The following is a 27,683-nucleotide window of genomic DNA, read 5'->3' as shown; positions in this document are numbered from 1 at the left end:
TTGTTATATATTACTCGGAGGACTTGGCAGTCATACATCATTTTTCATCGAACGGATAAAAAAACTACAAGCTAAGAAGCGAGAAAACAAAAAAAAGAGGGGGGGAGGCTAAAGAACCGAGAGGAAAAAAAGGCGGATCGTGAGGAGACGATCCCGGGAGGGAGCATCGAAGCGGCGGCTCCAGAGCAAGAGATCGTCAGCCGCCTTACTGAGAATGTCGCCGGCGTTGCTCCCGGTCGCGTTGAAGGTGGCGTTGTTGCGAGCCTTCCAAATCTGCCAAAGAAGCACATAGAGGCTGTCTCTCCAGGCCGCCGTCATGGAAACATCTGGCGGCGTAGAGTCAAGAATTCCCCTAATCGTGAGGAAGGGGCCCATCCCCAGCCGGTCCCAAGTGGAGGCCGCCCGACTGCAGAGAGCGAAGATATGAGCTGTGGACTCCTCGCCTGTGCAGGAGGCACATGTGCTGGAGGGGGCGCAGCTCTTCGCGAAGAGGTTCTGCCCGGTGCTCAGGCGATCACGGGTCAGCAGACATGCGAAGATCTTGAGCTTCCGAGGGAGACGGGAGCTCCAAATGTCGACGGAGGTCTGGCAGAGAACCCCGCGCGGGGAAAGGAGATGAAACACCGCACGCGAGCTGAACTCGAGGCGCTCCCCCCATGCCATGAACCTGCAGTCCGGGGCGTCGACCAGCACGAGGTCACGAATGAGAGCCTGCACCTCCACCAGCTGGGCGGCAGCGACGGAGGAAAGGCGCGGCTGGAGATGCAGCCCTTCGGCGGCAACCGCCGCCACTGAGGCATTGTGCCGCGTGGAGTGGGAGAAGAGGGCCGCATAGTAGAAGCAGAGAGAGCCGCCGGGCCGCCACCTGTCGTGCCAGAAGGAGGTGGATCGCCCATCCCAGAGCTCAATCCGGGTGATAGCCCTGTACGTCGGGAGGCCCTGGCGAATGATGATCTCAAGAAACGACGGCGCAGAAGAGCGGTCGCCAACGTCTCCCCTGATGTTGTTGAGGAACCAACTCTTCCATGGCGGGCAGTCCGGCTGATGAAGCTTGTGAATGAAGTTGAGTAGAAGACAACTGTTCTGGCGACGAAGATCATGAACCCCGAAGCCTCCCTCCTGCACATCTGCACACACCTTATCCCAAGCAATTAGACAGCGGGCCCCGGAGCAAGTATCCTTGCTGGTCCAAAAAAAGGCATGGCGCCTACGATCGATCATCTCAACCACACCAGAAGGTAGCAAGTAGGAGCACATAAAGTAAGTAGACATGTTATTAAGGACAGCGTTACAAAGGACCATCCTACCGCCGGACGAGAGAAGGAGGGCTCGCCAACCAGAGAGGTACCGGTCGATCGAGCGGATGAGGGGGTCATAAGCAGATAAGGGGAGTTTAAGCGGGGACAAGGGGAGGCCAAGGTACGGTTGGGGGAAGGAGGAGATAGGGCAGCCAAGAATGGATGCCATGGCAGAAGACATGTCGGGGCTACAGTGCATGGGAATAAACCCAGACTTGTGGAAGTTAATAGCAAGGCCGGTGGCAAGGGCGAAAGCATCCAGGATGTTTTTGAGGTGTGTAACGGAGGGGATGTCTGCGCGACAAAGGATAAGAGTGTCGTCAGCGTATTGCAGGACAGGGCACGGAAGGGAGGGGGAAACGGGGTGGGCGAGCCGACCCTTCGACCAAGCATCGTGAATAAGATGTTGAAGCACATCAGCAACGATGATGAAAAGATACGGGGAGAGGGCGTCACCCTGGTGAAGGCCATTACGACAGAGGATCCAGTCTCCGGGGACATTGTTCAAAAGAATCGAGGTGTGACCAGTGGTAAGGATATCACGGATCCAACCACACCATCTCGAGTCGAAGCCCCAAACGGAAAGGATGGTAAGAAGGCTGGACCAGTTAACCGAGTCGAAGGCTTTCCGAAAATCGATTTTCAAAACAACGGCGGGGGCTTTCCGGTTGTGACATGTGCGAAGGAGGTCGGTAGCGTAGACAATATTTTCCGAGATGCGCCGGCCAGGAAGAAAGCCAGTCTGGTCTGGGTCAACAAGCGAGTGAATGTATTTTTGCAACCGAGAGCACAACGCTTTGGTGATGGCTTTCATAATGCAGTTTTGGAGGGAGATGGGACGGAAGTCCGAAGGAGAGCGGGCGGCCTCAAACTTGGGAAGGAGGACAAGGAAGGCTCTGTTAATGTGAGAGAGGTCAAGGGTCCCCGCATGGAAATCGTGAAAAACCCCTTCGACGTCAGCAACGACAGTGTCCCAAAAATAGACAAAGAACGAGGGGCCGAACCCATCGGGGCCCGGACTGGAGAGGCGGTTCATGGCGAGGAAGGCCTGACGGATCTCATCAGACGTGAAGGGGGCTGACAGATCAACGGGGAGAGGGTTCGCATCTGGGTAGAGAGCAGAAAGAGAGAACCCCCAGCTGCAGGTGGAGGTGATCCCCAAAAGCTCCTTATAGAAGCTCCGAAGAGCAGAGGCTTTGTCGTCGTGCGAGAAAAGATCCACCCCGTCCACCAAGAGGACAGGGATGCAGTTTTTGCGGAACCGGGAGGAGGCAGAGGCATGGAAAAAACCAGTGTTCTCATCCCCCTCAAAGGCAAAGCGAAATATAGCGCGAAGTTTCCAGTAAACGACCCGCTCCTTAATAGAGACATGCAGGGCATCAATAGTAAGAGAGCGAAGAAGACTTCTAGGTGAGAGAGAGGACGCCTTTCCTCGATATGATCGAGGAAACCGATGAGGACCCGGCAGTCCTGCTCCTGGCGGGCCGCCGCCGCAACCCGTTTTGTCCACCGTTTACAACATAACCGAACCTGACGAAGACGAGCTACCAAACGAGCAGTGGGGTCGGGGCGCGAGGCAGAGGCCCAAGAAGCGTCCACCGCTGATCGAAAGGAGGGGTGCAAGGCCCAGGATTTCTCGTAACGAAAAATACGGGTTTTGGGGCGGTGGAGGAGATAGCAGCGAGGAGGGGGACGTGATCGGACGTGGAGCGTGCAAAAGAGGAGAGGATGGAGGTTGGAAACTTGGCATCCCAGGCCACGTTGATCAGGACCCGGTCGAGGCGAGCAAGAATGGGAGACGACTGGCAGTTAGACCAGGTAAAGAGGCGGTCACGGAGAGGGAGGTCAATGAGGGAGAGCGCATTGATGGAATTATTGAACAGACCTGCTTCAGAACGACAAAAGTTAGAGTTGTTGCGATCCTCGGAGGAGCGGGTAAGGTTGAAGTCGCCAAGAAGGCACCATGGAGTGGAGTCGCTGGGGGCATGGTTGGCCAGCTCGGCGAGGAAGCCAGCCTTGGAAGCATGCAGTGGCGGAGCTTCAAAGAAAATGTTGGGCGGGCCAGACAAAGGGAGAGCACCGATTTTTTTTTTGAAATTCTGGGTCATATATATGCATTTAGTCTCTAATACAGGTGGAGTGAGAATATATGTATATATCAATTGAATTTTGAAATGATCTTTTTTTCTTTTGAAAACCAAATCAATTCTTCTCTAGGTGTGACCGTGTGAGTGAGCTTGTTTACCATTGCTTATGGCTACCCAACATATGCTGTGATATGTAAAATGCAAAGAACAACTGAGTGGAAAATCAGGATATCTAATGAAGCAATTGCAGGAAAATTAGATGTACAATGTAGTACTATTTGCATCTAATCCATGCCCTCAGTTGAGTGGAACAACCAGGACTATATCATGGACAAAATAAGCATATGGACAGTCTGTATCTAACTACATCGTTGAACTCAGAATTTGGGAAAACAAATTAGATTAGCTGTGATCTCTTGCTGAATCGTAATTACAGGGAAATTAGATGGAGTGGTTGCTTGATTGGCCGATGTCTCTGTCTCCTGCCTGATGCGGCCGTGAGAAACAGCAGGAGCGGCTGCGTGCGAGAAAGCTGGGACTTGCGAGCGAGAGACCTCGAGTGCTTTGGATCGATCGTATCCTTACTAGGCTGCAGGTGGGCTTTCCTTCGATGCATAGGTAAAATCAAAAGTGTAAAAAACCTGGGCGGGCCATGGCCCAGTTTGGCCCCAACAAAGCTCCGCCCCTGGAAGCATGGTCGCAGGGCGCATAGATATTCGTAACACGGATCAGGGTGTTATTGTAGCAAAGGAGGAGATCAACCAAGAGGGCACGAGTAGAGGAGATGTCGTGCACGAGAGAGAAGATGCGGTCATCCCAAGCGGTGCAAAGGCCACCGGACGCCCCACAAGAGTCAACTGGGAGGAGCGAGCGGAGCGAGGGAGGAAGGAACGAGTCGGTTTTTCTTGTAGGGGGAGTCAAGTTTCGTCTCCTGAATCCCAAGGAGAGCTGGATGCATGGCCTCGAAATCTGCACGTACATCACGACACTTGCATGCATTCCCAAGCCCACGCACATTCCACGTACACAGAGAGAAGGTACTAGTCATGGGCATCTAAGAGGCTCCAAACAGCAGACAACAAAAGGAAATACGCAGGCTTGATAAGAAGAACAAGTGGGCCTAAGGCCATTACAAACCCCACGGGGGGAAAAGAAAAAACATTAAAGGATACAGTACTCCGGCAACCCCACAATGGGGCCCACGGACGGGAGCACGAGATCAAGCCTACGTAACTAAAACATGGGGAGGGGAGGCAAGGACATGCAGTGGCCCGATGACAGAGATGGCAGAGATTGGGAGCGGGGGGGCCAAGAGGATGCATGTCGCTCATGGCGCATGGGAAGCCACCTCAGCGCGGGCCCCAGCCGCCAGAGTATCAAGGTCAACACCGCACGATGCCCCCAGGTCTTGAAGCAGATGGAGCGGGAGAGGCGTAGCAGCGCCGTCATCGGCGTCGATGCCGGCCGCCCTGATCGCGGCGCGGAGACAGGGAGACCCCTTGGAGGAGTCAAACCGAGCCGCCTTGACCCGCTCAAGCATCTTCACGTAGCCGGCCGGCTCCTTCCCGGCGAGGCGGAGGCTGCGGCGCCCAGCGGTGAACGACGAGTCAACGGAGCGCTTGCGGAGGCCACGACGCTTGCACGCTGCATGCTCATGCTCGTCGTTGCGGAGGTCGGAAGGCTACATGAGCGGGGAGGGATGCAGCATAGGGACACCCTCCTCGGAAGTAGCCATGGAGACCACGACGGAATAGAGCGAGGAGTCAGAGACGGCACCAGACGCGGGCCCCTCCTCCACGACAAGGGGAGTAGCAGGTGGGAAGAGGGAGCACCAGCGCGCAGGGAAGAGCTCCGAGAGGAGGAAAGAGAGGCGACGCCCGATTTCGCGCCGGAGGCGGGCCACGCTGGTGCTATCGGCAGCGTCGGGGTAGCCAGTGGGAGGCGCCGGGGCTGCAGGAGCCGTAGCGAAGGAGAGGGAGCCAAACCCGCACAGGCTCTCTGTGTCGATGTCGTCCATGGCCGTGGAGCGACGCACACGCGGTGAGGGAGGCGGAGAGCCGTCGGCAGGCTCGAAGTAGTGGGAGGAGACAGAGGAGCCATCTTCATCCACAGTCCAGGAGCGGACACGGCGGATGGCAACGTCCGTGGACAGGTCACCATCGAAGTTGCGGAGGAGGAGTGCATGCGGCACATCATCCGCGTGCTCCAAGCGGATGACGAGGCGCACCGCAGAGAAGTCGAGGTCGTTGAGGCAGTGGGGGTCGATGCATCACACGTTGCCGATGGAGCGCAAGGCATTGCGGATGCCACCCTCATGCCAGTGCTCGAGGGGGAAGCCGGTGGCGGAGAGCTGGGCGAAGCAGGTGTACTCCCAGCCAAAATAGTTCTCGCCGTTCTCTGGGCGCTCGAGCATGATGACGTGGCCGTCGAAGGGGAGGGGGAAGAACTCGCGCAGGGCGAGCTCACGGGCATGCTCCGACGAGAAGATCACCATCATGGCGCCGTAGTGGGAGGCGGCCAACCCAATGGAGGGGTTGCCGGCCCGCTGCTCGAACGCACGGCAAAGGAGGTCCGCCGGGCAATGCGATGGCGGGTCGATAAGCGCATAGGCGAAGCGCCGGGAGTGCGACATGTCCGCCACCAGCGGCATGAAGCACTCCGCATACTCCGGACAGCGACGGCCGCCCCCCGCTTGACTGCCCCGAGAGCTGCCAGGAGCGGAGGTGTGGCCACCCCCGGCTGCAGGCTCAGCAGTGGCCTCCCCCGAGGCGGCATTGGAGGACGGAGGAGCGCCACGGGGAAAAGGCGTCGGCGGACGCGAGAAGAAGGGCACGGTGCGCTCGGCTTCGACCTCGCGGTAGTACCACGTCATCCAGTGCTCCCGGGGCGGGGTGCGAGCGGGGGAGGTGGAGCGGGAGTGGGACGGGGACCGGCTAAGCGTGTCGGAAAGCCTGCAATGCGACAGAGGGAGCGGTGAGACAGGAAGGGAGGGCGAGGTAGGAGAAGGAGGAATGAGGACCAAAGGATCAAACATACATTGTGAGCTAATGTGGCCGGAGCGACCACAGTCCCGGCAGCGGACGGGGTCTCGGCAGTCACGGACAAGGTGGCGCGAGGAGTAGCACTTGTGGCACAGAGTCTTGACCGGGGATGGCAAGAAGGCAAGGAGGCGCCGTTTGTTGGGTGGAGGTGGAGACGGGGTGAGCAGAGCTTCCTTATAGGACCGGGGCGGGATGGGGGCGCCGCTTGCAGCAGAGGGCACCGGGGAAACGGGGGATGGGGGTGCGGCGCCGCAGGACGCATCACGCTGCACCCGGATTCCCGCAGGGAGGGAGGGGGCGGGATTCGCGCCTTCGATGGACGGGTCGGGGGTCTGCAGAGGACGAGCGAGGGAAAGAGGCGAGGTAGGAGAAGACGGAGCAGAGCGCAGGGGTATGGTGGCACCGCGCATGTTGTATCTGGGGCCAGGGATAAGCCAAACGGGAGGGAGGGATGCGTGTCAGCAGTCAGACGCGGGTGGGGCGCCGAGCCGTCCAGAAAAGCAGGCACGCGCGGGGGAGGGCCACGGGTTGCAGGGCAGGCTGACAGGAGGGGAGGGGGTGGGATTGATTGCATGCATGCAGGGATACGGGCGGGAACCAGGGCACGCGCCGCCGCTTCCGAGGCACCGGGGATTGCGTGGCACGCATGCACCCTAGCACGCGCGGCACCATCCACCGCTTCCCGCCGACGGCGATGGAGGATGAGCTCCGTCCTACCAAGGCGCAGACGCACCGTGGCGACCACGAAATTGGCGACGGCCAGCGAGGCGGCCAGGAGCAAAAGCAGTCCGGGCCATCCGCGAGGATGGAGAAGCAGTCCGGGGCATCCGTGAGAAGGAAGTTAAGCACGTTTTTAATGAAGAACACATTGACCCGGGAGGAGGGCACAGCTAGAGTGATCCAGAAGCGGCAAGAGCTAGTCGGGAATAAACGAGCAAGGGGCGAGGCTACCATGGTGTAAAAGTTGAGAAGAACGAAGTCGAGGAACACCGCACCTGGTCTTTTGAAGGCAACCTGGCCGGGTTTCCCCAGCCGGAATCCTCGCAACAAGGCCTCGAGGTCATCATTGCCGGGAGGCGGCGCGGGGTTGCAGCAGGGCTTGGACGGCGCAGGGGGCGAGACAACGACAATGGTGTCGCCGGCCCGAGGCACGCCTTGGACACGCCAGGGGAGGGAGAGCGGCGAGCACGCCTCCCCAGGCAGGAGGTCGAAGAGGCTCCCGAGGAGGCAGGGAGGGGAGGCGGGCGCTTCGTAGGGCAGAGGCGGCGAGGGATCACCCGGCGGCGACGAGAGGTCGCGGGAGCGAGGAGCTCATCCATTGCTTTCTCTTGCCTACAAGCAATCATTAACGGCGCGCGATCCCTACCACCTAGCCTCGCGTATGTGATTGTGAACGGCACCATAAAAAAGCGTAGAGAAATAGAGATAGAGCACAACATATTTCTAACGAGACGGTGGGATCACTATGCGTGGTGTTTCTTGCGCCTGGAACTCGCTCATGATTGTAGTGACATTGACCTTGACATCGAAGGAATCGTCCTTGAGATGCTCTGATTTCTCTAGTTCCTCCCTTTTGATGAACTTCTCATATCCAAAAGGTGCATGCACCATGTAGTTGTTCGTCATGGTATGTTGAGTATAAGATTATGAGAAAGTATAGGACAGACTAGAATTTTGTCCTACCTTGTCTTATACTTCAAGTTGATCATTGTATTCTTATGTATATGCTCACGAGGCTCAAGTAATACAATGAACAATTCCACCAAACTCCTCTCTCCCTTCTAACATGATATCAATTTCTGGGTTCTAAACCTTAGCCGTCGCCGCCACTTCCGCGCCCGCGCGCCGCCTCCGGGGCAGTCGGCCTTCATGACCGCCGCCGGGGGCCGCGTCTCCCGTGCCTAGGGTTCGTTCGTCGGTCGTGTTGATCGGCTGCCCTAGAGAGTCTTCTTCCTGAGCCCTTGCTCCTGGTTTTTCTCTCTCCCGCCGCTCATCTTGATTTGCGTTTTCTTTTTGGTTTTTCGATCTATGCTTGATCGGTTTGCGTCGCCCGCCGCAGCCGTCGACCCCGTGCGCCTCTACTCCAAAACTGTCATGACCGGCTGGCTCCTTCACCTACACGGTGGCCTCGCGCAACAGGCGGCCGCTCATAGTCGTCGTCTGCGCGCCGGTCTGCCCGTTGATCTACGCCGACCGTCTCTGCCCTCTCCGACCGGGACACGTGCATCACCTCCACCCGATGGCCTCGCGCCATGCAGCAGCCAATCATAGCCGCCGCTCACGCGCCAGCCCGCCAATCGATCCACGTCACCTGCCTCCGCCGCGTCTGCACGGCGGCTCTGTGGTCTACCTCGCCGGCCTCATCCACGGCTGCATCGGGCCGGCTGCGCCAGGCTCGTCGGCTGCCTCGACACGGGCGCTGTTGCAACATTGGTCGCTCGGGCCTCGTTGCCCGGACGCTGGCGCTACTTTCGCAGCCCAGGTGCGGGTGCTAACACGCTCGTCCGCATGACGTCCACCATCGCCGGCTTCATCTCAGACTCCATGGTCACCACGCCTCCACCGAGCGGCGTCCCCGACCTCGCGCGTGATCGGCTTGATCACCCGCTCGACGCCGCGATCCGCCTCATCTACGCCGCGCGACCGACCTGACCCGTTGGTTATACGCGCCTCCGCATGTCCCGTGAAGATCGTCCCCGAGTTCAGTGTGCCCCTCCATCGATCGAGCAACGGGCTGCCGCTACGTCGCCCCGTCGGGCCACAGCGCCGCCGTCCCATGGTTTTCCTCGCGGCTGCATCAACTCGCGCATCGCCGCTGCGTCGCCCCTACGGGCCGTAGGGCCACGATACATGGTCCCAGCCACCGCCCGAGGCTGTCCCCGCGGTTGCACCGATCCGCGCTCCGCCGCTGCACCGTCCCTTCGGGCCATAGCGCCGCGGCCCGTGGTCTCCGTTGTCGCCCTGAGGTCTTCCCACCATCGCCCCGACCTGCATACCATCACTGCGTCGCCCCTTCAGGCCGTAGCGCCACGGCCCGTGGTCCACTCCACCGTCACTGATAATCCCCAAGTGCAGGGAATCATCATAGCAATTCCCTAAGGTGGAAATGATAAGTATGGAGTGTCGAACCCACAAGGAGCTAAAGGTAAGATCAATATTCTCTCAAGCCCTATCTGCCACTGATACAACTCTACGTACACTAAACGTTTGCTTCCAACTAGAAACGAGAAATAAAACTACGTTGTGGGTATGAAGAGGATAACTTTGCATGATATTGGAGAGCTAAAATATGAAAGTAGGTGATGTTATCATAAAGTTAGAATATATTACTAAATATGAATAGCGAGTGTGGAATAATGATGGGTCGGTGTGCGGAATTGTCCTAGGCAATTGTTAACAAGACCGATAGTCGTCATTGCAATTTCATATGAGGGACAGGCATAAGCTAACATACTTTCTCTTCTTGAATCATATGCACTTATGATTGGAACTCTAGCAAGCATCTGCAACTACTAAAGATCATTAAGGTAAAACCCAACCATAGCATTAAAGTATCAAGTCCCCTTTATCCCATACGCAACAACCCCCTTACTCGGGTTTATGCTTCTGTCAAGCAACCCACTATAAGCGAATCATGAACGTATTGCAACACCCTACAACGGGAATCCCTCACGCTTGCGCGACACGGAGGGCACAATAGATCAGCACCAAAATAAAACATACAACTCGTACCAATCTAGATCATCAATCACCCCAAAGACAAAGGATATCTACTCAAAACATCATAGGATGGCAACACATCATTGGATCATAATATGTGGCATAAAGCACCATGTTCAAGTAGGGATTACAGCGGGGTGCGGGAGAGTGGACCGCCTAAAAGAGATGAGGATGGTGATGATGATGGTGATGTTGATGAAGACGATCACCGCGGCGATGATTCCCCTCTCGATGGCACTCCAGTGCGACCAAGAGAGAGGACGAGAGGTTCTCCCCCTTGTACTTCCTCCTCCATGGCCTCCCCCCTGGATGGGGAGAGGTTCTCCCTCTGGTCCTTGGCCTTCATGGTGATGATGGCCCCTCCGGGATCCTCCTCCATGCCCTCCGGTGATGATGGCCCCCTCCGGCAGGGTGCCAGAGAGGGCGTAGATTGATTTCTCGTGGCTACAGAGGCTTGCGGTGGCGGAACTTCCGATCTAGGTTATTTTCTAGGGGTTTCCGTATTTATAGGAATTTTTGGCGTCGGTTTCACATCAGGGGGGGTCTCCGAGTCGTCCACGAGATAGGGGCCCATGCCTAGGAGGGTGGGGCGCCCCCACCCTCATGGACGGCTTGAGACTCTTCTGGCCCAACTCTTTTACTCCGGGGTCTTCTTTTGGTCCATAAAAAATCATCAAAAATTGGCACGTCAATTGGACTCCTTTTGGTATTCCTTTTCTACAATACTCAAAACAACAGAAAAACAGAAACTGGCACTGGGCTCTAGGTTAATAGGTCAGTCGCAAAAATCATATAAAATAGCATATAAATGCATATAAAACATCTAAGATGGATAATATAATGGCATGAATACTTCATAAATTATAGATACATTGGAGACGTATCAGTATCCCCAAGCTTAATTCATGCACGTCATCGAGTAAGTAAATGATAAAAGAAATAATTTATGAAGTGTGAATGCTAGCAAGTGCATAAGTTTCATCAATGATAGTTCCAACCACTTTTTCTAGCATCATTATATACCATAACAGTAGCTCAACTCATGAAACTTCTCATGATCAAGTAACAAGCTATTCACATGTTAAAGTATAGATCATAAACTTTCTTGAAAGCTAACAAACCGTTCTCTTAGTCATCAAACAATTGCAATTCATCTTATTTTCGGGAAGGGTCTATGTAAGTGCTTTGATTCAGCAAACTCCACATAATCAACTATCATTTAATCTTTCACAAGTGCTAACACTCATGTGATATTTATGGGTTCAAAGTTTTAATCGGACACAGAGAAAGATATGGGCTTATAGTTTCGCCTCCCAACCTTTTACCTCAAGGGTAATGTCAACAATAATAATTTATGAGAACCTACATCCAAGTGGATATATATATATATATATATATATATATATATATATATATATATATATATATCCGGATTGATCCAACACAAAGTGCTTCCCAAAGGAAAAAGTGTAAATAGGAAAGGTGATGACCACCATGACTCTTGTATAGGGGTAGAAGATAAAAGTAAAAGATAGGCCCTTCACAGAGGGAAGCAGAGGTTGTCATGCCCTTTTATGGTTGGATGCACAAAATCTTAATGCAAAAGAATGCCACTTTATTTTTCCACTTGTGATATGGACCTTTATTATGCAGTCCATCGCTTTTATTTCTTCCACATCACAAGATCGTATAAAGCTTATTTTCTACACATTAATAGATCATACATATTTAGAGAGCCATTTTTGCAAGCTTAGGCGCTTGAGTCTTCCTTGAATATTACCTTGGGGTACCTTGGGCATCCCCAAGCTTAGGGTCTTTCCACTCCTTATTCTCCTCATATCGATATCTCACCCAAAGCTTGAAAACTTCAATCACACAAAACTTAACAGAACTTCGTGAGATAGGCTAGTATGATAAAGAGTAAACCATTCACTTTGGTACTGTCAAAGACAAGGTTCATAATTGTTCTCACACAATGCCTACTGTACCATATCATTTCAACAATTTATATTGAGAAATATAAGCCATAGAAACTAGAAAACAAGCAAACAAGCAAACTATGCAATGAAAACAGAATCTGTCAGAAACAGAACAGTCTGTAATGATCTGAACACCAACCATACTTCTGCTACTCCAAAAATTCTGAAATAAATTGGTGTACATGAGGAATTTTTCTATTAATCTTATGAAAAAAGAATCAACTCAATCGCACTCTTCTGTAAAAGATGGCAGCTAATCTCGTGAGCATAAAGTTTCTTTTTTTTACAGCAAGATCACATTAACTTTCACCCAAGTCTTCCCAAAGGTCTTACTTGGCACTTTATTGAAACAAAAGATATAATACATGATTAATACAGTAGCTTAATAATGATAACACACAAAAACTGTACGGGTAAATATTGAGTTGTCTCCCAACAAGCGCTTTTCTTTAATGCCTTTTAGCTAGGCATGATGATTTCAATGATGCTCACATAAAAGATAAGAATTGAAACATAAAGAGAGCATCATGAAGAATATGACTAGCATATTTAAATCTAACGCACTTCCTATGCCTAGGGATTTTGTGAGCACATAATTTACAGGAACAAGAATCAACTAGCATAGGAAGGAAAAACAAGTATAACTTCAAAACTTTAAGCATATAGAGAGGAAACTTGATATTGTTGCAACTCCTACAAACATGTATTCCTCCGTCATAATAATTTTCAGTAGCATCATGAATGAGTTCAACAATATAACCATCACATAAAGCATTCTTTTCATGATCTACGAGCATAGAAATTGTACTACTCTCCACATAAACAAAATTCTCCTCATTCGGAATAGTGGGAGAAAACTTCTTTTAAATCCACTTTAGATGATAGTATTATTCATACTCCAAAAGATATAAGTGAAGTTCATGGAGCATTCTACAATTAATATAGACTAACCAATATCCAAGCTCAAAATATATAAGTGAAGCACACGAAGCATTCTATAAAACCATAATCAAAAGATTTAAGTGAAGCACAATGAGCAATTCTATAAGATCATACTTAAAAGATATAAGTGAAGCACATGGAGCATTCTATAAACCAATGAAGGGTTATCTCATACTAGCATGGAACTTAAAGGAAAAACAAAAACACAAAGGACACAAATCATGTGAACAAAACAATAACCGAGGTATACCGGTAATTGTTGAAGAAGAAAGATGGGATGCCAACCGGGGAATCCCCAAGCTTAGATGCTTGAGTATCCTTAGAATATTTACTTGGGGTGCCTTGGGAATCCCCAAGCTTGAGCTCTTGCCTCTCTTTATTCTTCTCATATTGATAGCTCCCTGATCTTCGAACATTTCATCCACACAAAACTTTAACAAAAACTTTGTGGGATCCGTTAATGTAATAAAGCAAATTACTACCTTTAGGTACTGTTGCACACTCATTCAATTTCATGTTAGACCTATATATACTTGATACGTCTCCAACGTATCTATAATTTTTGATTGTTCCATGCTATTATATTATCTGTCTTAGATGTTTATGGGATTTATTGTTCACTTTTATATTATTTTTGGGACTAACCTATTAACCGGAGACCCAGCCCAAATTGTTGTTTTCTTGCCTATTTCAGTGTTTCGAAGAAAAGGAATATCGAACGGAGTCCGGACAGAATGAAACCTTCGGGAGAGTTATTTTTGGAACGGAAGCAATCCAGGAGACTTGGAGTATACGCCAGGGAACCTTCGAGATGGCCACAAGGCATGGAGGCGCGCCTACCCCCTGGGCGCGCCCCCACCCTCGTGGCTCCCCTGACCGACTTCTTACGCCTATATATATCAATATACCCTAAAAACATCAGAGAGCAAAATAGATTGGGAGTTCCGCCGCCAGAAGCCTCTGTAGCCACCGAAAACCAATCTAGACCCGTTCTGGCACCCTGCTGGAGGGGGGAATCCCTCTCCGGTGGCCATCTTCATCATCCCGGTGCTCTCCATGATGAGGAGGGAGTAGTCCACCCTCGGGGCTGAGGGTATGTACCAGTAGCTATGTGTTTGATCTCTCTCTTGTGTTCTTGAGGTGGTACGATATTGATGTACCGCGAGCTTTGCTATTATAGTTGGATCTTATGGTGTTTTCTCCCCCTCTACTCTCTTGTAATGGATTGAGTTTTCCCTTTGAAGTTATCTTATTGGATTGAGTCTTTAAGGATTTGAGAACACTTGATGTACGTCTTGCGTGTGCTTATCTGTGGTGACAATGGGATATCACGTGATCCACTTGATGTATATTTTGGTGATCAACTTGCGAGTTCTGTGAACTTATGCATAGGGGTTGGCACACATTTTCGTCTTGACTCTCCGGTAGAAACTTTGGGGCACTCTTTGAAGTTCTTTGTGTTGGTTGAATAGATGAATCTGAGATTGTGTGATGCATATCGTATAATCATACCCACAGATACTTGAGGTGACATTGGAGTATCTAGGTGACATTAGGGTTTTGGTTGATTTGTATCTTAAGGTGTTATTCTAGTACGAACTCTATGATAGATCAAACAGATAGAATAGCTTCATGTTATTTTACTACGGACTCTTGAATATATCGATCAGAAAAGGATAACTTTGAGGTGGTTTCGTACCCTACCATAATCTCTTCGTTTGGTCTCTGCTATTAGTGACTTTGGAGTGACTCTTTGTTGCATGTTGAGGGATAGTTATATGATCCAATTATGTTATTATTGTTCAGAGAACTTGCACTAGTCAAAGTATGAACCCTAGGCCTTGTTTCCTAGCATTGCAATACCGTTTACGCTCACTTTTATCATTAGTTACCTTGCTGTTTTTATATTTTCAGATTACAAATACTCATATCTATCATCCATATTGCACTTGTATCACCATCTCTTCGCCGAATTAGTGCACCTATACAATTTACCATTGTATTGGGTGTGTTGGGGACACAAGAGACTCTTTGTTATTTGGTTGCAGGGTTGTTTGAGAGAGACCATATTCAACCTACGCCTCCCATGGATTGATAAACCTTAGGTCATCCACTTGAGGGAAATTTGCTACTGTTCTACAAACCTCTGCACTTGGAGGCCCAAAAACGTCTACAAGAAGAAGGTTGCGTAGTAGACATCAAGCTCTTTTCTGGCGCCGTTGGCGGGGAGGTGAGTGCTTGAAGGTATATCTTTAGATCTTGCAATCAAATATTTTAGTTTCTTGTTTTATCACTAGTTTAGTTTATAAAAGAAAACTACAAAAAATGGAATTGAGTTTGCCTCACACGCTTCATCTTTTTAATATCTTTCGTGAGAATGATGGAAAGGAAAATTGTGCTCAAGTGCTAGAAGAAGAAGTCTATAAAATGTTTGGCACTAAATCTTTGAATGATGAGCATGATTGTAATGTTATTTGTATGAACTATTTGAATATCCATACTACTAATGATCATTGCACTAGTCATGATGAAAATATCTCTTATAAGCATAAGATTTTTGTGGAGTGCATAGAGTTTGCAAGTACATACCAAACAGGAAGATAGATTCTGCAAGAGGCATAAGTATTTGGAAACTAAATGGTTGCAAGAAAGGCTAGATGTTTGTGCTAAAAATTTAAACTTTCTTAGCTGTACTTGTGAACTTTGCAATGAACATGATCATTTCAGTACCCAATGCAAATTGTTTCATGATAGTATCGTGTCCAAAAATTGTGATGACTTGATTTCCCTTGCACATCATAATGAACTTAGTTTGCTCTTGGGTTATGAAGAAATAAAACGTATATCTAAGGTTATTCCAGAATTTGCCCTTGATAGAGTTCTTAATTTTGGTCTAGACGAAATTTATATGTATTGTGAGGTGAATTGCATTGAAAATCCTTATATTGCCAAGTATATAAAGAAAAGAAAACAAATAGAGGATGAAGATAATATTAATGAAAGGGAAGAGGCTTCCCAATATCCTCCTATTATTTCTTATGATGAATCAGGTAATGAGGAGGAGCCTTCTATTCAACCAATCTCATTAATAAGGAGCTCCGAAAAGAGGATAAAACCCACACATGATGTGAAGAAGAAAAATAAAAGACGGAGAAGCAAAGGTAAAAATGTATCCATCCCAAATAATGTTGCTCCTATTACTCATTGTGATGATGATAATTGTTATACTATTGGTGCTATCCATACTATTAATGATGAGAGTGATTATGCTTATGATATGAAAAGGCCCAAGCTTGGGGATGCTATGTTTGATGAGAATGACAAGTTTGAAAATATATTTGCTTCAATTAATGTTTTTCCCAAGCTTGGGGATGCTATGTTTAATGAAGATGATATTTTTAGTCTCCCAAGTTTTAATATGCAAATTTATTATGCTGATAGCATGCCTCCTACTTATGGTGATTATATTGATGAAAGTGGGTTTGGAAGAGTGCGAACTTTAGGGAGTAATGATCCCACTATTTTGGAGGATGTTGAATCTTACTGTGATAATTATGAAAGTGGATTTGGAGAGGTCATGACTTTATTTAGTAATGATTCCACTATCTTGGAAGAGGTTTCAATTGATTACGATGAGAACAAAGTTGCTACTTATGATGATTATTGTGATGACACGTATGCTATAAAAAGTAGTGATGATTATATTAAAACTTGTCATGATTATGATTACCCTTTTACTGAATATTACTCTTTTAATGTGGAACAATTTGTAGTATTCGAGTTTCTTATGATACTCCCACTATTCCGAATGAGAAGAATTTTGCCTATGTGGAGAGTAGTAAATTTTCTATGCTTGTAGATCATGAAACGGATGCCTTATGTTATGGTTATATTGTTGAATTTATTCATGATGCTACTGAAATTTATTATGAGGGGGGAATATATGCTTTTATGAATTGCAATAATATCAAGTTTCCTCTCTATGTGCTTAAAGTTTTAAAGTTGTGCTTGTTTTGCCTTCCTATGCTAGTTGATTATGGTTCCCACAAGTTGTTTGCTCACAAAATCCCTATGCATAGTAAGTGTGTTACACTTAAATGTGCTAGTCATATTATTCATGATGCTCTCTTTATGTTACAATTCTTATCTTTTATGTGAGCATCATTGAAATCATCGTGCCTAGCTAAGGGCGTTAAACGATAGCGCTTGTTGGGAGGCAACCCAAATTTTTATTTTTGTCCCTTGCTTTTTATTCGTGTTTAGTAATAAATAATTCATCTAGCCTCTGGTTATATGCGGTTTTATGTTAATTAGTGTTTGTGCCAAGTAAAGCCTTTAGGATCTTCTTGGGTGATTGTTATTTGATCTTGCTGTAAAAAACAGAAAGTATGCGCTCACGAGAATAATTTTCATTTTTTACCCGAAAGCGATAAATTACCAATTCCAACTGCAGTAGATCAATAAACAAATTTCCTAGGACTTCATAATTTCTCAGGATTTTTGGAGTTACAGTAGTATTCGGAACCTACACATTACTACAGACTGTTCTGTTTTTGACAGATTCTGTTTTTCTATGTGTTGTTTGCTTATTTTGATGAATCTATGAGTAGTATCGGAGGTTATGAACCATAGAGAAGTTGGAATACCATAGATATTACACCAATATGAATTTAGAATGAGTTAACAACAGTACCTAAGTGGTGATTTATTTTCTTATACTAACGGAGCTTATAAGTTTTCTGTTAAGTTTTTTGTTGTGAAGTTTTCAAGATTTGGGTAAAGATTCGATGGACTATGGAATAAGGAGTGGCAAGAGCCTAAGCTTGGGGATGCCCAAGGAACACCAATGTAATATTCAAGGACAACCAAGAGCCTAAGCTTGGGGATGCCCCGGAAGGCATCCCCTCTTTCGTCTTCGTTCATCGGTAACTTTACTTGGAGCTATATTTTTATTTACCACATGATATGTGTTTTGCTTGGAGCGTAATTTTATTTTATTTAGTTTTGCTTGATGTTTGAATAAAATACCAAGATCTGAAATTCTTAAATTTTAGAGAGTCTTCACATAGTTGCATAATTATTTGACTACTCATTGATCTTCACTTATATCTTTCGGAGTAGTTTGTTGTTGCTCTAGTGCATCACTTATATCTTTTTAGAGCATGGTGCTGGTTTTATTTTATAGAAATGTATGAACCCTCATGCTTCACTTATATTATTTTGAGAGTCTTAAACAACATGGAAATTTGCATTTAGGAATATAAAAACTTTCATAGAAGTGCATTGAATACTATGAGAAGTTTGATACTTGATAATTGTTTTGAGATATGGAGATGGTGATATTAGAGTCATGCTAGTTGAGTAGTTGTGAATTTGAGAATACTTGTGTTGAAGTTTGTGATTCCCATAGCATGCACGTATGGTGAACCGTTATGTCATGAAGTCGGAGCATGATTTATTTATTGATTGTCTTCCTTATGAGTGGCGGTCGGGGACGAGCGATGGTCTTTTCCTACCAATCTATCCCCCTAGGAGCATGCACGTAGTACTTTGTTTCGATAACTAATAGATTTTTTCAATAAGTATGTGAGTTATTTATGACTAATGTTGAGTCCATGGATTATACGCACCCTCACCCTTCCACCATTGCTAGCCTCTCTAGTACCGCACAACTTTCGCCGGTACCATAAACCCACCATATACCTTCCTCAAAACAGCCACCATACCTACCTATTATGGCATTTCCATAGCCATTCCGAGATATATTGCCATGCAACTTTCCACCATTCCGTTATTATGACATGCTTCATCATTGTCATATTGCTTTGCATGATCATGTAGTTGACATCGTATTTGTGGCAAAGCCACCGTTCATAATTCTTTCATACATGTCACTCATGCATCATTGCACATCCCGGTACACCGCCGGAGGCATTCACATAGAGTCATATTTTGTTCTAAGTATTGAGTTGTAATTCTTGAGTTGTAAGTAAATAAAAGTGTGATGATCATCATTATTAGAGCATTGTCCCATGTGAGGAAAGGATGATGGAGACTATGATTCCCCCACAAGTCGGGATGAGACTCTGGACGAAAAATATAAAAAAAAGATTAAAAAAAGAAAATGCCCAAATAAAAAAAGAAAAACAAAAAAATGAGAGAAAAAGAGAGAAGGGGCAATGCTACTATCCTTTTACCACACTTGTGCTTCAAAGTAGCACCATGATCTTCATGATAGAGAGTCTCCTATGTTGTCACTTTCATAAACTAGTGGGAATTTTACATTATAGAACTTGGCTTGTATATTCCAATGATGGGCTTCCTCAAATTGCCCTAGGTCTTCGTGAGCAAGCAAGTTGGATGCACACCCACTTAGTTTCTTTTGTTGAGCTTTCATACACTTATAGCTCTAGTGCATCCGTTGCATAGCAATCCCTACTCACTCACATTGATATCTATTGATGGGCATCTCAATAGCCCGTTGATATGCCTAGTTGATGTGAGACTATCTTCTCCTCTTTGTCTTCTCCACAACCACCATTCTATTCCACCTATAGTGCTATATCCTTGGCTCATGCTCATGTATTGCATGAAGATTGAAAAAGTTTGAGAACATCAAAAGTATGAAACAATTGCTTGGCTTGTCATCGGGGTTGTGCATGATTTAAATATTTTGTGTGATGAAGATAGAGCATAGCCAGACTATATGATTTTGTAGGGATAGCTTTCTTTGGCCATGTTATTTTGAGAAGACATGATTACTTTGTTAGTATGTTTGAAGTATTTTTATTTTTATGTCAATATTAAACTTTTGTCTTGAATCTTATGGATCTGAATATTCTTGCCACAATAAATAAAATTACATTAAAGAATATTCTAGAAAGCATTCCACATCAAAAATTCTGTTTTTATCATTTACCTACTCGAGGACGAGCCGGAATTAAGCTTGGGGATGCTGATACGTCTCCAACGTATCTATATTTTTTGATTGTTCCATGCTATTATATTATCTGTTTTGGATGTTTATGGGCTTTATTATACACTTTTATACTATTTTTGGGACTAACCTATTAACCGGAGGCCCAGCCCAAATTGTTGTTTTCTTGCCTATTTCAGTGTTTCGAAGAAAAGGAATATCAAACGGAGTCCAAATGGAATGAAACCTTCGGGAGAGTTATTTTTGGAACGGAAGCAATCCAGGAGACTTGGAGTATACGTCAAGCAATCTTCAAGGTGGCCACGAGGCAGGGAGGCGTGCCTGCCCCCCAGGGCGCGCCCCCACCCTAATGGGCCCCTCGTGGCTCCCCTGACCGACTTCTTTCACCTATATACATCAATATACCCTAAAAACATCAAAGAGCAAAATAGATCGGGAGTTCCTCTAGCCACCTCCGTAGCCACCGAAAACCAATCTAGACCCGTTCCATCACCCTGCCGGGGGGGGGGTAATCCCTCTCAGTGGCCATCTTCATCATCCCGGTTCTCTCCATGACGAGGAGGGAGTAGTCCACCCTCGGGGCTGAGGGTATGTACCAGTAGCTATGTGTTTGATCTCTCTCTCTCCCTCTCTCTCTCTCTCGTGTTCTTGAGGTGGTATGATATTGATGTATCGCGAGCTTTGCTATTATAGTTGGATCTTATGATGTTTTCTCCCCCTCTACTCTCTTGTAATGGATTGAGTTTTCCCTTTGAAGTTATCTTATCGGATTGAGTCTTTAAGGATTTGAGAACACTTGATGTACGTCTTGCATGTGCTTATTGATGTCTACTACACAACCTTGTTCTTGTAGACGTTGTTGGGCCTCCAAGTTCAGAGGTTTGTAGGATAGTAGCAAATTTCCCTCTAGTGGATGACCTAAGGTTTATCAATCCGTAGGAGGCGTAGGATGAAGATGGTCTCTCTCAAGCAACCCTTCAACCAAATAACAAAGAGTCTCTTGTGTCCCCAACACACCCAATACAATGGTAAATTGTATAGGTGCACTAGTTCAGCGAAGAGATGGTGATACAAGTGGTATATGGATAATAGATATATGTTTTTGTAATCTGAAAATAAAAAAACAGCAACGTAACTAATGGTGAAAGTGAGCACAAACGATATTGCAATGCTAGGAAACAAGGCCTAGGGTTCATACTTTCAATAGTGCAAGTTCTCTCAACAATAATAACATAATTGGATCATATAACTATCCCTCAACATGCAACAAAGAGTCACTCCAAAGTTACCAATAGAGGAGAACAAACGAAGAGATTATGGTAGGGTATGAAACCACCTCAAAGTTATCCTTTCTGATCGATCTATTCAAGAGTCCATAGTAAAATAACATGAAGCTATTCTTTCCGTTCAATCTATCATAGAGTTCCTACTAGAATAACACCTTAAGACACAAATCAACCAAAACCCTAATGTCACCTAGATACTCCAATATCACCTCAATTATCTGTGGGTATGATTATACGATATGCATCACACAATCTCAGATTCATCTATTCAAACCAACACAAAGTACTTTAAAGAGTGCCCTAAAGATTCTACTGGAGAGTCAAGACGAAAACGTGTGCCAACCCCTATGCATAGGTTCATGGGGAGAACCCGCAAGTTGATCACCAAAACATACATCAAGTGGATCAATAGAATACCCCATTGTCACCACGGGTATCCCACGCAAGACATACATCAAGTGTCCTCAAATCCTAAAAGACTCAATCCTATAAGATAACTTCAAAGGGAAAACTCAATCCATTACAAGAGAGTAGAGGGGGAGAAACATCATAAGATCCAACTATAACAACAAAGCTCGCGATACATCAAGATCGTACCACCTCAAGAACATGAGAGAGAGAGAGAGATCAAACACATAGCTACTGGTACATACCCTCAGCCCCGAGGGTGCGCCGGGATGATGAAGATGGCCACCGGAGAGGGATTCCCCCTCCGGTAGGGAGCCGGAACGGCTCTAGATTGGTTTTTGGTGGCTACGGAGGCTTCTGGCAGCGGAACTCCCGATCTATTATGCTCCCCGATGGTTTTAGGGTATATTGGTATATATAGAAGGAAGAAATACGTTAGGGGAGCCACGAGGAGCCCACGAGGGTGGAGGGCGCGCCCCCTGCCTCGTGCCTTCCTCGTTGCTTCCCTTACGTAAACCCCAAGTCTTCTGGATTGCTTCCGTTCCAAAAATAAGTTCCATGAAGTTTCATGTCAATTAGATTCCGTTTGATTTTCCTTTTCTGCGATACTCTAAAACAAGGAAAAAACTGATACTGGCATTGGGTTCTAGGTTAATAGGTTAGTACCAAAAATCATATAAAATAGCATATAAATGCATATAAAACATCCAAAGTTGATAATATAATAGCATGGAACAAACAAAAATTATAGATACGTTGGAGACGTATCACTTATCTGTGGTGACAATGGGATATCACGCGATCCACTTGATGTATGTTTTGGTGATCAACTTGCGAGTTCCGTGAACTTATGCATAGAGGTTGGCACACGTTTTCATCTTGACTCTCCGGTAGAATCTTTGGGGCACTCTTTGAAGTTCTTTGTGTTGGTTGAATAGATAAATCTGAGATTGTGTGATGCATATCGTATAATCATACCCACGGATACTTGAGGTGACATTGGAGTATCTAGGTGACATTAGGGTTTTGGTTGATTTGTATCTGAAGCTGTTATTCTAGTACGAACTCTATGATATATCGAACGGAAAGAATAGCTTCATGTTATTTTACTACGGACTCTTAAATAGATCGATCAGAAAGGATAACTTTGAGGTGGTTCCGTACCCTACCATAATCTCTTCGTTTGTTCTCCTCTATTAGTGACTTTGGAGTGAATCTTTGTTGCATTTTGAGGGATAGTTATATGATCCAATTGTGTTATTATTGTTGAGAGAACTTGCACTAGTGAAAGTATGAACCCTAGGCCTTGTTTCCTAGCATTGCAATACCGTTTACACTCACTATTATCATTAGTTACCTTGCTGTTTTTATATTTTCAGATTACAAATACCCATATCTATCATCCATATTGCACTTGTATGACCATCTCTTCGCCGAACTAGTGCACCTATGCAATTTACCATTGTATTGGGTGTGTTGGGGACACAAGAGACTCTTTGTTACTCCCTTCGTTCATCAATATAAGATGTATTATTTTTTCAAAATGTCAAACTTCTCTAACTTTGACCATGTTTTTAGACAAAATTATCAATGTCTAGAACACCAAATCATTGTCACTAGATTCACTATGAAATATATTTTTATATTTTACATATTCGGTATTCTAAATCTTTATAGATTTTGCTATAAAGTTGGTCAAACATAGACAATGGTTGACTTTTTGAAAAACTAATACACCTTACAATAAGGAACAGAGGGAGTATTTGGTTGCAAGGTTGTTTAAGAGAGACCATCTTCAACCTACGCCTCCCACGGATTGATAAACCTTAGGTCATCCATTTGAGGGAAATTTGCTACTGTCCTACAAACCTCTGCACTTGGAGGCCCAACAACGTCTACAAGAAGAAGGTTGCATAGTAGACATCAATACTGTATTCCAACTTCACCATGGTTCATACCCCTCGATACTACCCATAGATTCATCAAAATAAGCGATCAACACATAGAAAACATAATCTGTCAAAAACAGGTCAGTCTGTAGTAATCTGGAAGTTTAGTATACTTCTCTAACTCCAAAAAATTCTAAACAAATATGAAAATTTAAAAAATTTGTACAGAAGTAATGTGCAAAAAGTTTCAGACCCATTTGACTTTCCAGTAAAAAAAATGTAAAATCACGCGCTGCAGCCAAAGTTTCTATTTTTGTACTGAACAAAGTAAACAAGCAATCTAATCATCCTAAAACCAAGGCTTGGTACATTATTTTTATAATACAATGGATATATACAAGGGGATAATTATTTTCAGAGAAGCTTCCATGAATTTTTTTTACATTGTTTCCATGAGCATGAACACAAGTGTTCAAGGTTGACCCTCACTTCTCCAATGCAAAACCTTCCAATCAATTCTCTTATTGAAAAACTTCTTAGGAATGAGAGGCAAGTAATTTTTTTGTATTTTCATTATTTCATTTTTTTGTATGTTTCACCCACAACTAGCAGAAATAAAAAGGGAAAAACAAAATCTACTTAGTGAAGAAAGAAAACAGGCATACACAAGAATATCAACCCCACGCTATTGCTCCCCGGCAACAGCGCCAGAAAAGAGCTTGATAATCCCCAAGTGCAGGGAATCATCTTAGCAATTCATAAAGGTGGAAGTGATAAGTATGGAGTGTGAACCCACAAGGAGCTAAAGGTAAGATCAATATTCTCTCAAGCCCTCTCTGCCACTGATACGACTCTACGTACACCAAACGTTTGCTTCCAACTAGAAACGAGAAATAAAACTACATTGTGGGTATGAAGAGGATAACTTTGCATGATATTGGAGAGCTAAAATATGAAATTAGGTGTTGTTATCATAAAGTTAGAATATATTACTAAATATTATAAACAATGAGTGTGGAATAATGATGGGTCGGTGTGCAGAATTGTCCTAGGCAATTGTTAACAAGACCGATAGTCGTCATTGCAATTTCATATGAGGGAGAGGCATAAGCTAACATACTTTCTCTTCTTGGATCATATGCACTTACGATTGGAACTCTAGCAAGCATCCACAACTACTAAAGATCATTAAGGTAAAACCCAACCATAGCATTAAAGCATCAAGTCCCCTTTATCCCATACACAACAACCCCCTTACTCGGGTTTATGCTTCTATCACTCAAGCAACCCACTATAAGTGAATCATGAACGTATTGCAACACCCTACAATGGGAATCCCTCATGCTTGTGCGACATGGAGGGCACAATAGGACGACACCAAAATAAAACATAAAACTCGTACCAATCTAGATCATCAATCAACCCAAAGATAAAGGATATCTACCCAAAACATCATAGGATGGCAACACGTCATTGGATCATAATATGTGGCATAAAGCGCCATGTTCAAGTAGGGATTACAGCAGGGTGCGGGAGAGTGGACCGCGTAAAAGAGATGAGGATGGTGATGATGATGGTGATGTTGATGAAGATGATCACCGTGGCGATGATTCCCCTCTTGATGGCACTCCGGTGCCACCAAGAGAGAGGAGGAGAGGTTCTCCCCTTTGTGCTTCCTCCTCCATGGCCTCCCCTGGATCGGGAGAGGTTCTCCCTCTGGTCCTTGGCCTTTATGGTGATGATGGACCCTCCGGGATCCTCCTCCATGCCCTCCGGTGATGATGGCCCCCTTCGGCCGGGTGCCAGATAGGGCCTAAATTGAGTTCTCGTGGCTAAAGAGGCCTGCAGCAGCGGGACTTCTGATCTAGGTTATTTTCTAGGGGTTTCTCTATTTATAGGAATTTTTGGCATCGGTTTCACGTCAGGGGGTCTCCAAGTCGTCCATGAGATGGGGGCCCACACCCAGGGGGTGGGGCGTGCCCCCACCCTCGTGGACGGCTTGGGACTCTTCTGGTCCAAGTCTTTTACTCCGGGGGCTTCTTTTGGTCCATAAAAAATCATCAAAAATTGGCACGTCAATTGGACTTCGTTTGGTATTCCTTTTTCTGCAATACTAAAAAACAAGGGAAAATAGAAACTGGCACTGGGCTCTAGGTTAATAGGTTAGTCCCAAAAATCATATAAAATAGCATATAAATGCATATAAAACATCTAAGATGGATAATATAATAGCATGAATACTTCATCAAATTATAGATACGTTGGAGACGTATCAGTCACCGCCTATCGACCTCCCGTGGTATGCGCTGCGCCGTATCCCTTGGCGCGGGAACACCACCGTCCGCATCGGTCTTCGTCATGCAGTCAGGGTTCTTCGCCTACTTCGAGCACCGCCACCGCACTCCTAACCTAGCCGCCGCCGCTCTTCTTTGGCCGTCGCCGCCGCTACCCCCGTAGATGCCACCGCCGCCCGTCCACCTTCATCGTCTTTGTCCAGCACCAGCCCGTCGCCAGCGTCGCCGTCATCTACCCCGAGCACTTCTTCTACTTCGACACCCACGGGAGACATCGGCCCCGCGCTGATTGGCACCACAACTGTCATTGAGTCCTTCTCTGCTGTCTTCTCCGAGTTCCTCTAAATGACATACAGCTCGTGCAGGTCCCAGTCTACGCATGCCCGGTGCTGGCAACACCAAAGCGTGCCTTCGTCCATGATGTGTCCCCGAGCCTGGTAAGCCTGGTGCGGTGTTTCGTCAACTTCTTCTTCGTCCATCTACGCATGCTCGGTGCTGGCAACACCGGTGCGTGCCTTCGTCTACGATGTGTCCCTGAGCTTGGTAACCCCGACGTGGTGCGTTGTCAACAACGTCTTCTTTCCGGCGCACCACTACTTCGACACCACTGCGCCCATGTTAACTCGGCGCCTCCTTGTGCCCGCGGCTTCAGAAGGACTTCCTCGACACTGGTCACCCCGAATCGACATCGACCACGGCATTCTTCGCACGGCTACCTCGACCACGGCTCCACCACACACACTCTTGGCTACCTCGACAAACGGCACAAAGGGCTACCACCTTGCTTGAGCAATCCCGTCAGGTTTCCAATCCAGCCGCGACTTCCGCGATGCATCGACCGTTATGACTGTGGGGGGTGTCCGTCGGCTTGCCTTCGGATTCTTCTCCAGTCTCACCGTCTGCATCGCTACCGTTGTGACTGCGGGCGGATGTTGAGTATAAGATTATTAGGAAGTATAGGATAGACTAGGATTTGGTCCTGCCTTGTCTTGTACTCCAAGTTGGTCATTGTACTCCTATATATATGCCCACGAGGCTCAAGCAATACAATGAACAATTCCACCAAACTCCTCTCTCCCTTCTAACATGGTACTATGGGTATAGAGCGGCACCGGCTTCCCATGTCGGTCGAGTAAGCTGAACTTGGCTTGTGCCTTCATGGCCTCGGCCTCAGTGATGGTATCAGCGAGTGTGAGATACAAGGATATGTAATCGGTGTTATTGGACTCGGCCCCGTTGGGACTGTAACTCACATTTCTAGCAAGGCTGATGAAAGTCAAAGACTTCTTTGTTGCCCTTACGAGGAGAGAGGTTGGGAATGGGGTCAAAACTTTGTTCTGGGAAGATGTGTGGATCGGGAATAGAAAACTTGCTGAAGTTTTTCCCATACTATATAGTATTACCTTTAGTAAAATGGTGACTGTGAAAAGAGTTGTGGAGGAAGGTTGGGATACTATGACTTCCAGGAGAGCTATCCATGAGGAAATTTTGGCACAGTGGGAGGAGATAAAAAGCTTGGTGGGGGAGGTTGAGCAGAAAGATGAGAATGACAGGGTGATTTGGATGCTTAATAAGAAAAAGAAGTTTGTGGTGAAGGAGTGTTTATGTTTCTCAAATCATATCCCCTTGCTGGGTTTAGAGGGATTTGGAAACTTAGAATGCCATTAAAGATTAGAATCTTTTTATGGTTGATGATCAAAAAGAGTATTCTGACGAAAGATAATCTAATGAAGAGAGGATGGACTGGAAATGAGGAATGCCACTTTTGTGGTGGCAAAGAGAATATTGATCGCCTGATGTTC

General features: G+C 46.4%; 1 protein-coding gene across 1 annotated transcript in view; it reads right to left on the bottom strand.

The window, feature by feature from the left end:
* LOC119300070 (BTB/POZ and MATH domain-containing protein 2-like) overlaps positions 1-27,269 on the bottom strand; it is a 32,214-nt gene extending 4,945 nt beyond the window's left edge. The window contains exons 1-4 of the mRNA XM_037577144.1: positions 26,945-27,269; positions 22,210-22,233; positions 9,632-9,636; positions 7,880-8,007 (exon numbers count right to left, since the gene is read on the bottom strand). Of these exons, the coding sequence (XP_037433041.1) occupies positions 7,880-8,007; positions 9,632-9,636; positions 22,210-22,233; positions 26,945-27,269 (482 nt within the window). The remainder of the gene's footprint in view (positions 1-7,879; positions 8,008-9,631; positions 9,637-22,209; positions 22,234-26,944) is intronic.
* Between the last annotated feature and the right edge of the window lie 414 nt (positions 27,270-27,683).

Source organism: Triticum dicoccoides, chromosome 5A, assembly GCF_002162155.2.
Source record: "Triticum dicoccoides isolate Atlit2015 ecotype Zavitan chromosome 5A, WEW_v2.0, whole genome shotgun sequence".
Taxonomy (NCBI): Eukaryota; Viridiplantae; Streptophyta; class Magnoliopsida; order Poales; family Poaceae; genus Triticum; species Triticum dicoccoides.
The sequence above is the reverse complement of the archived record's forward strand: the minus strand, read 5'-3'. Positions and strand labels throughout refer to the sequence as shown.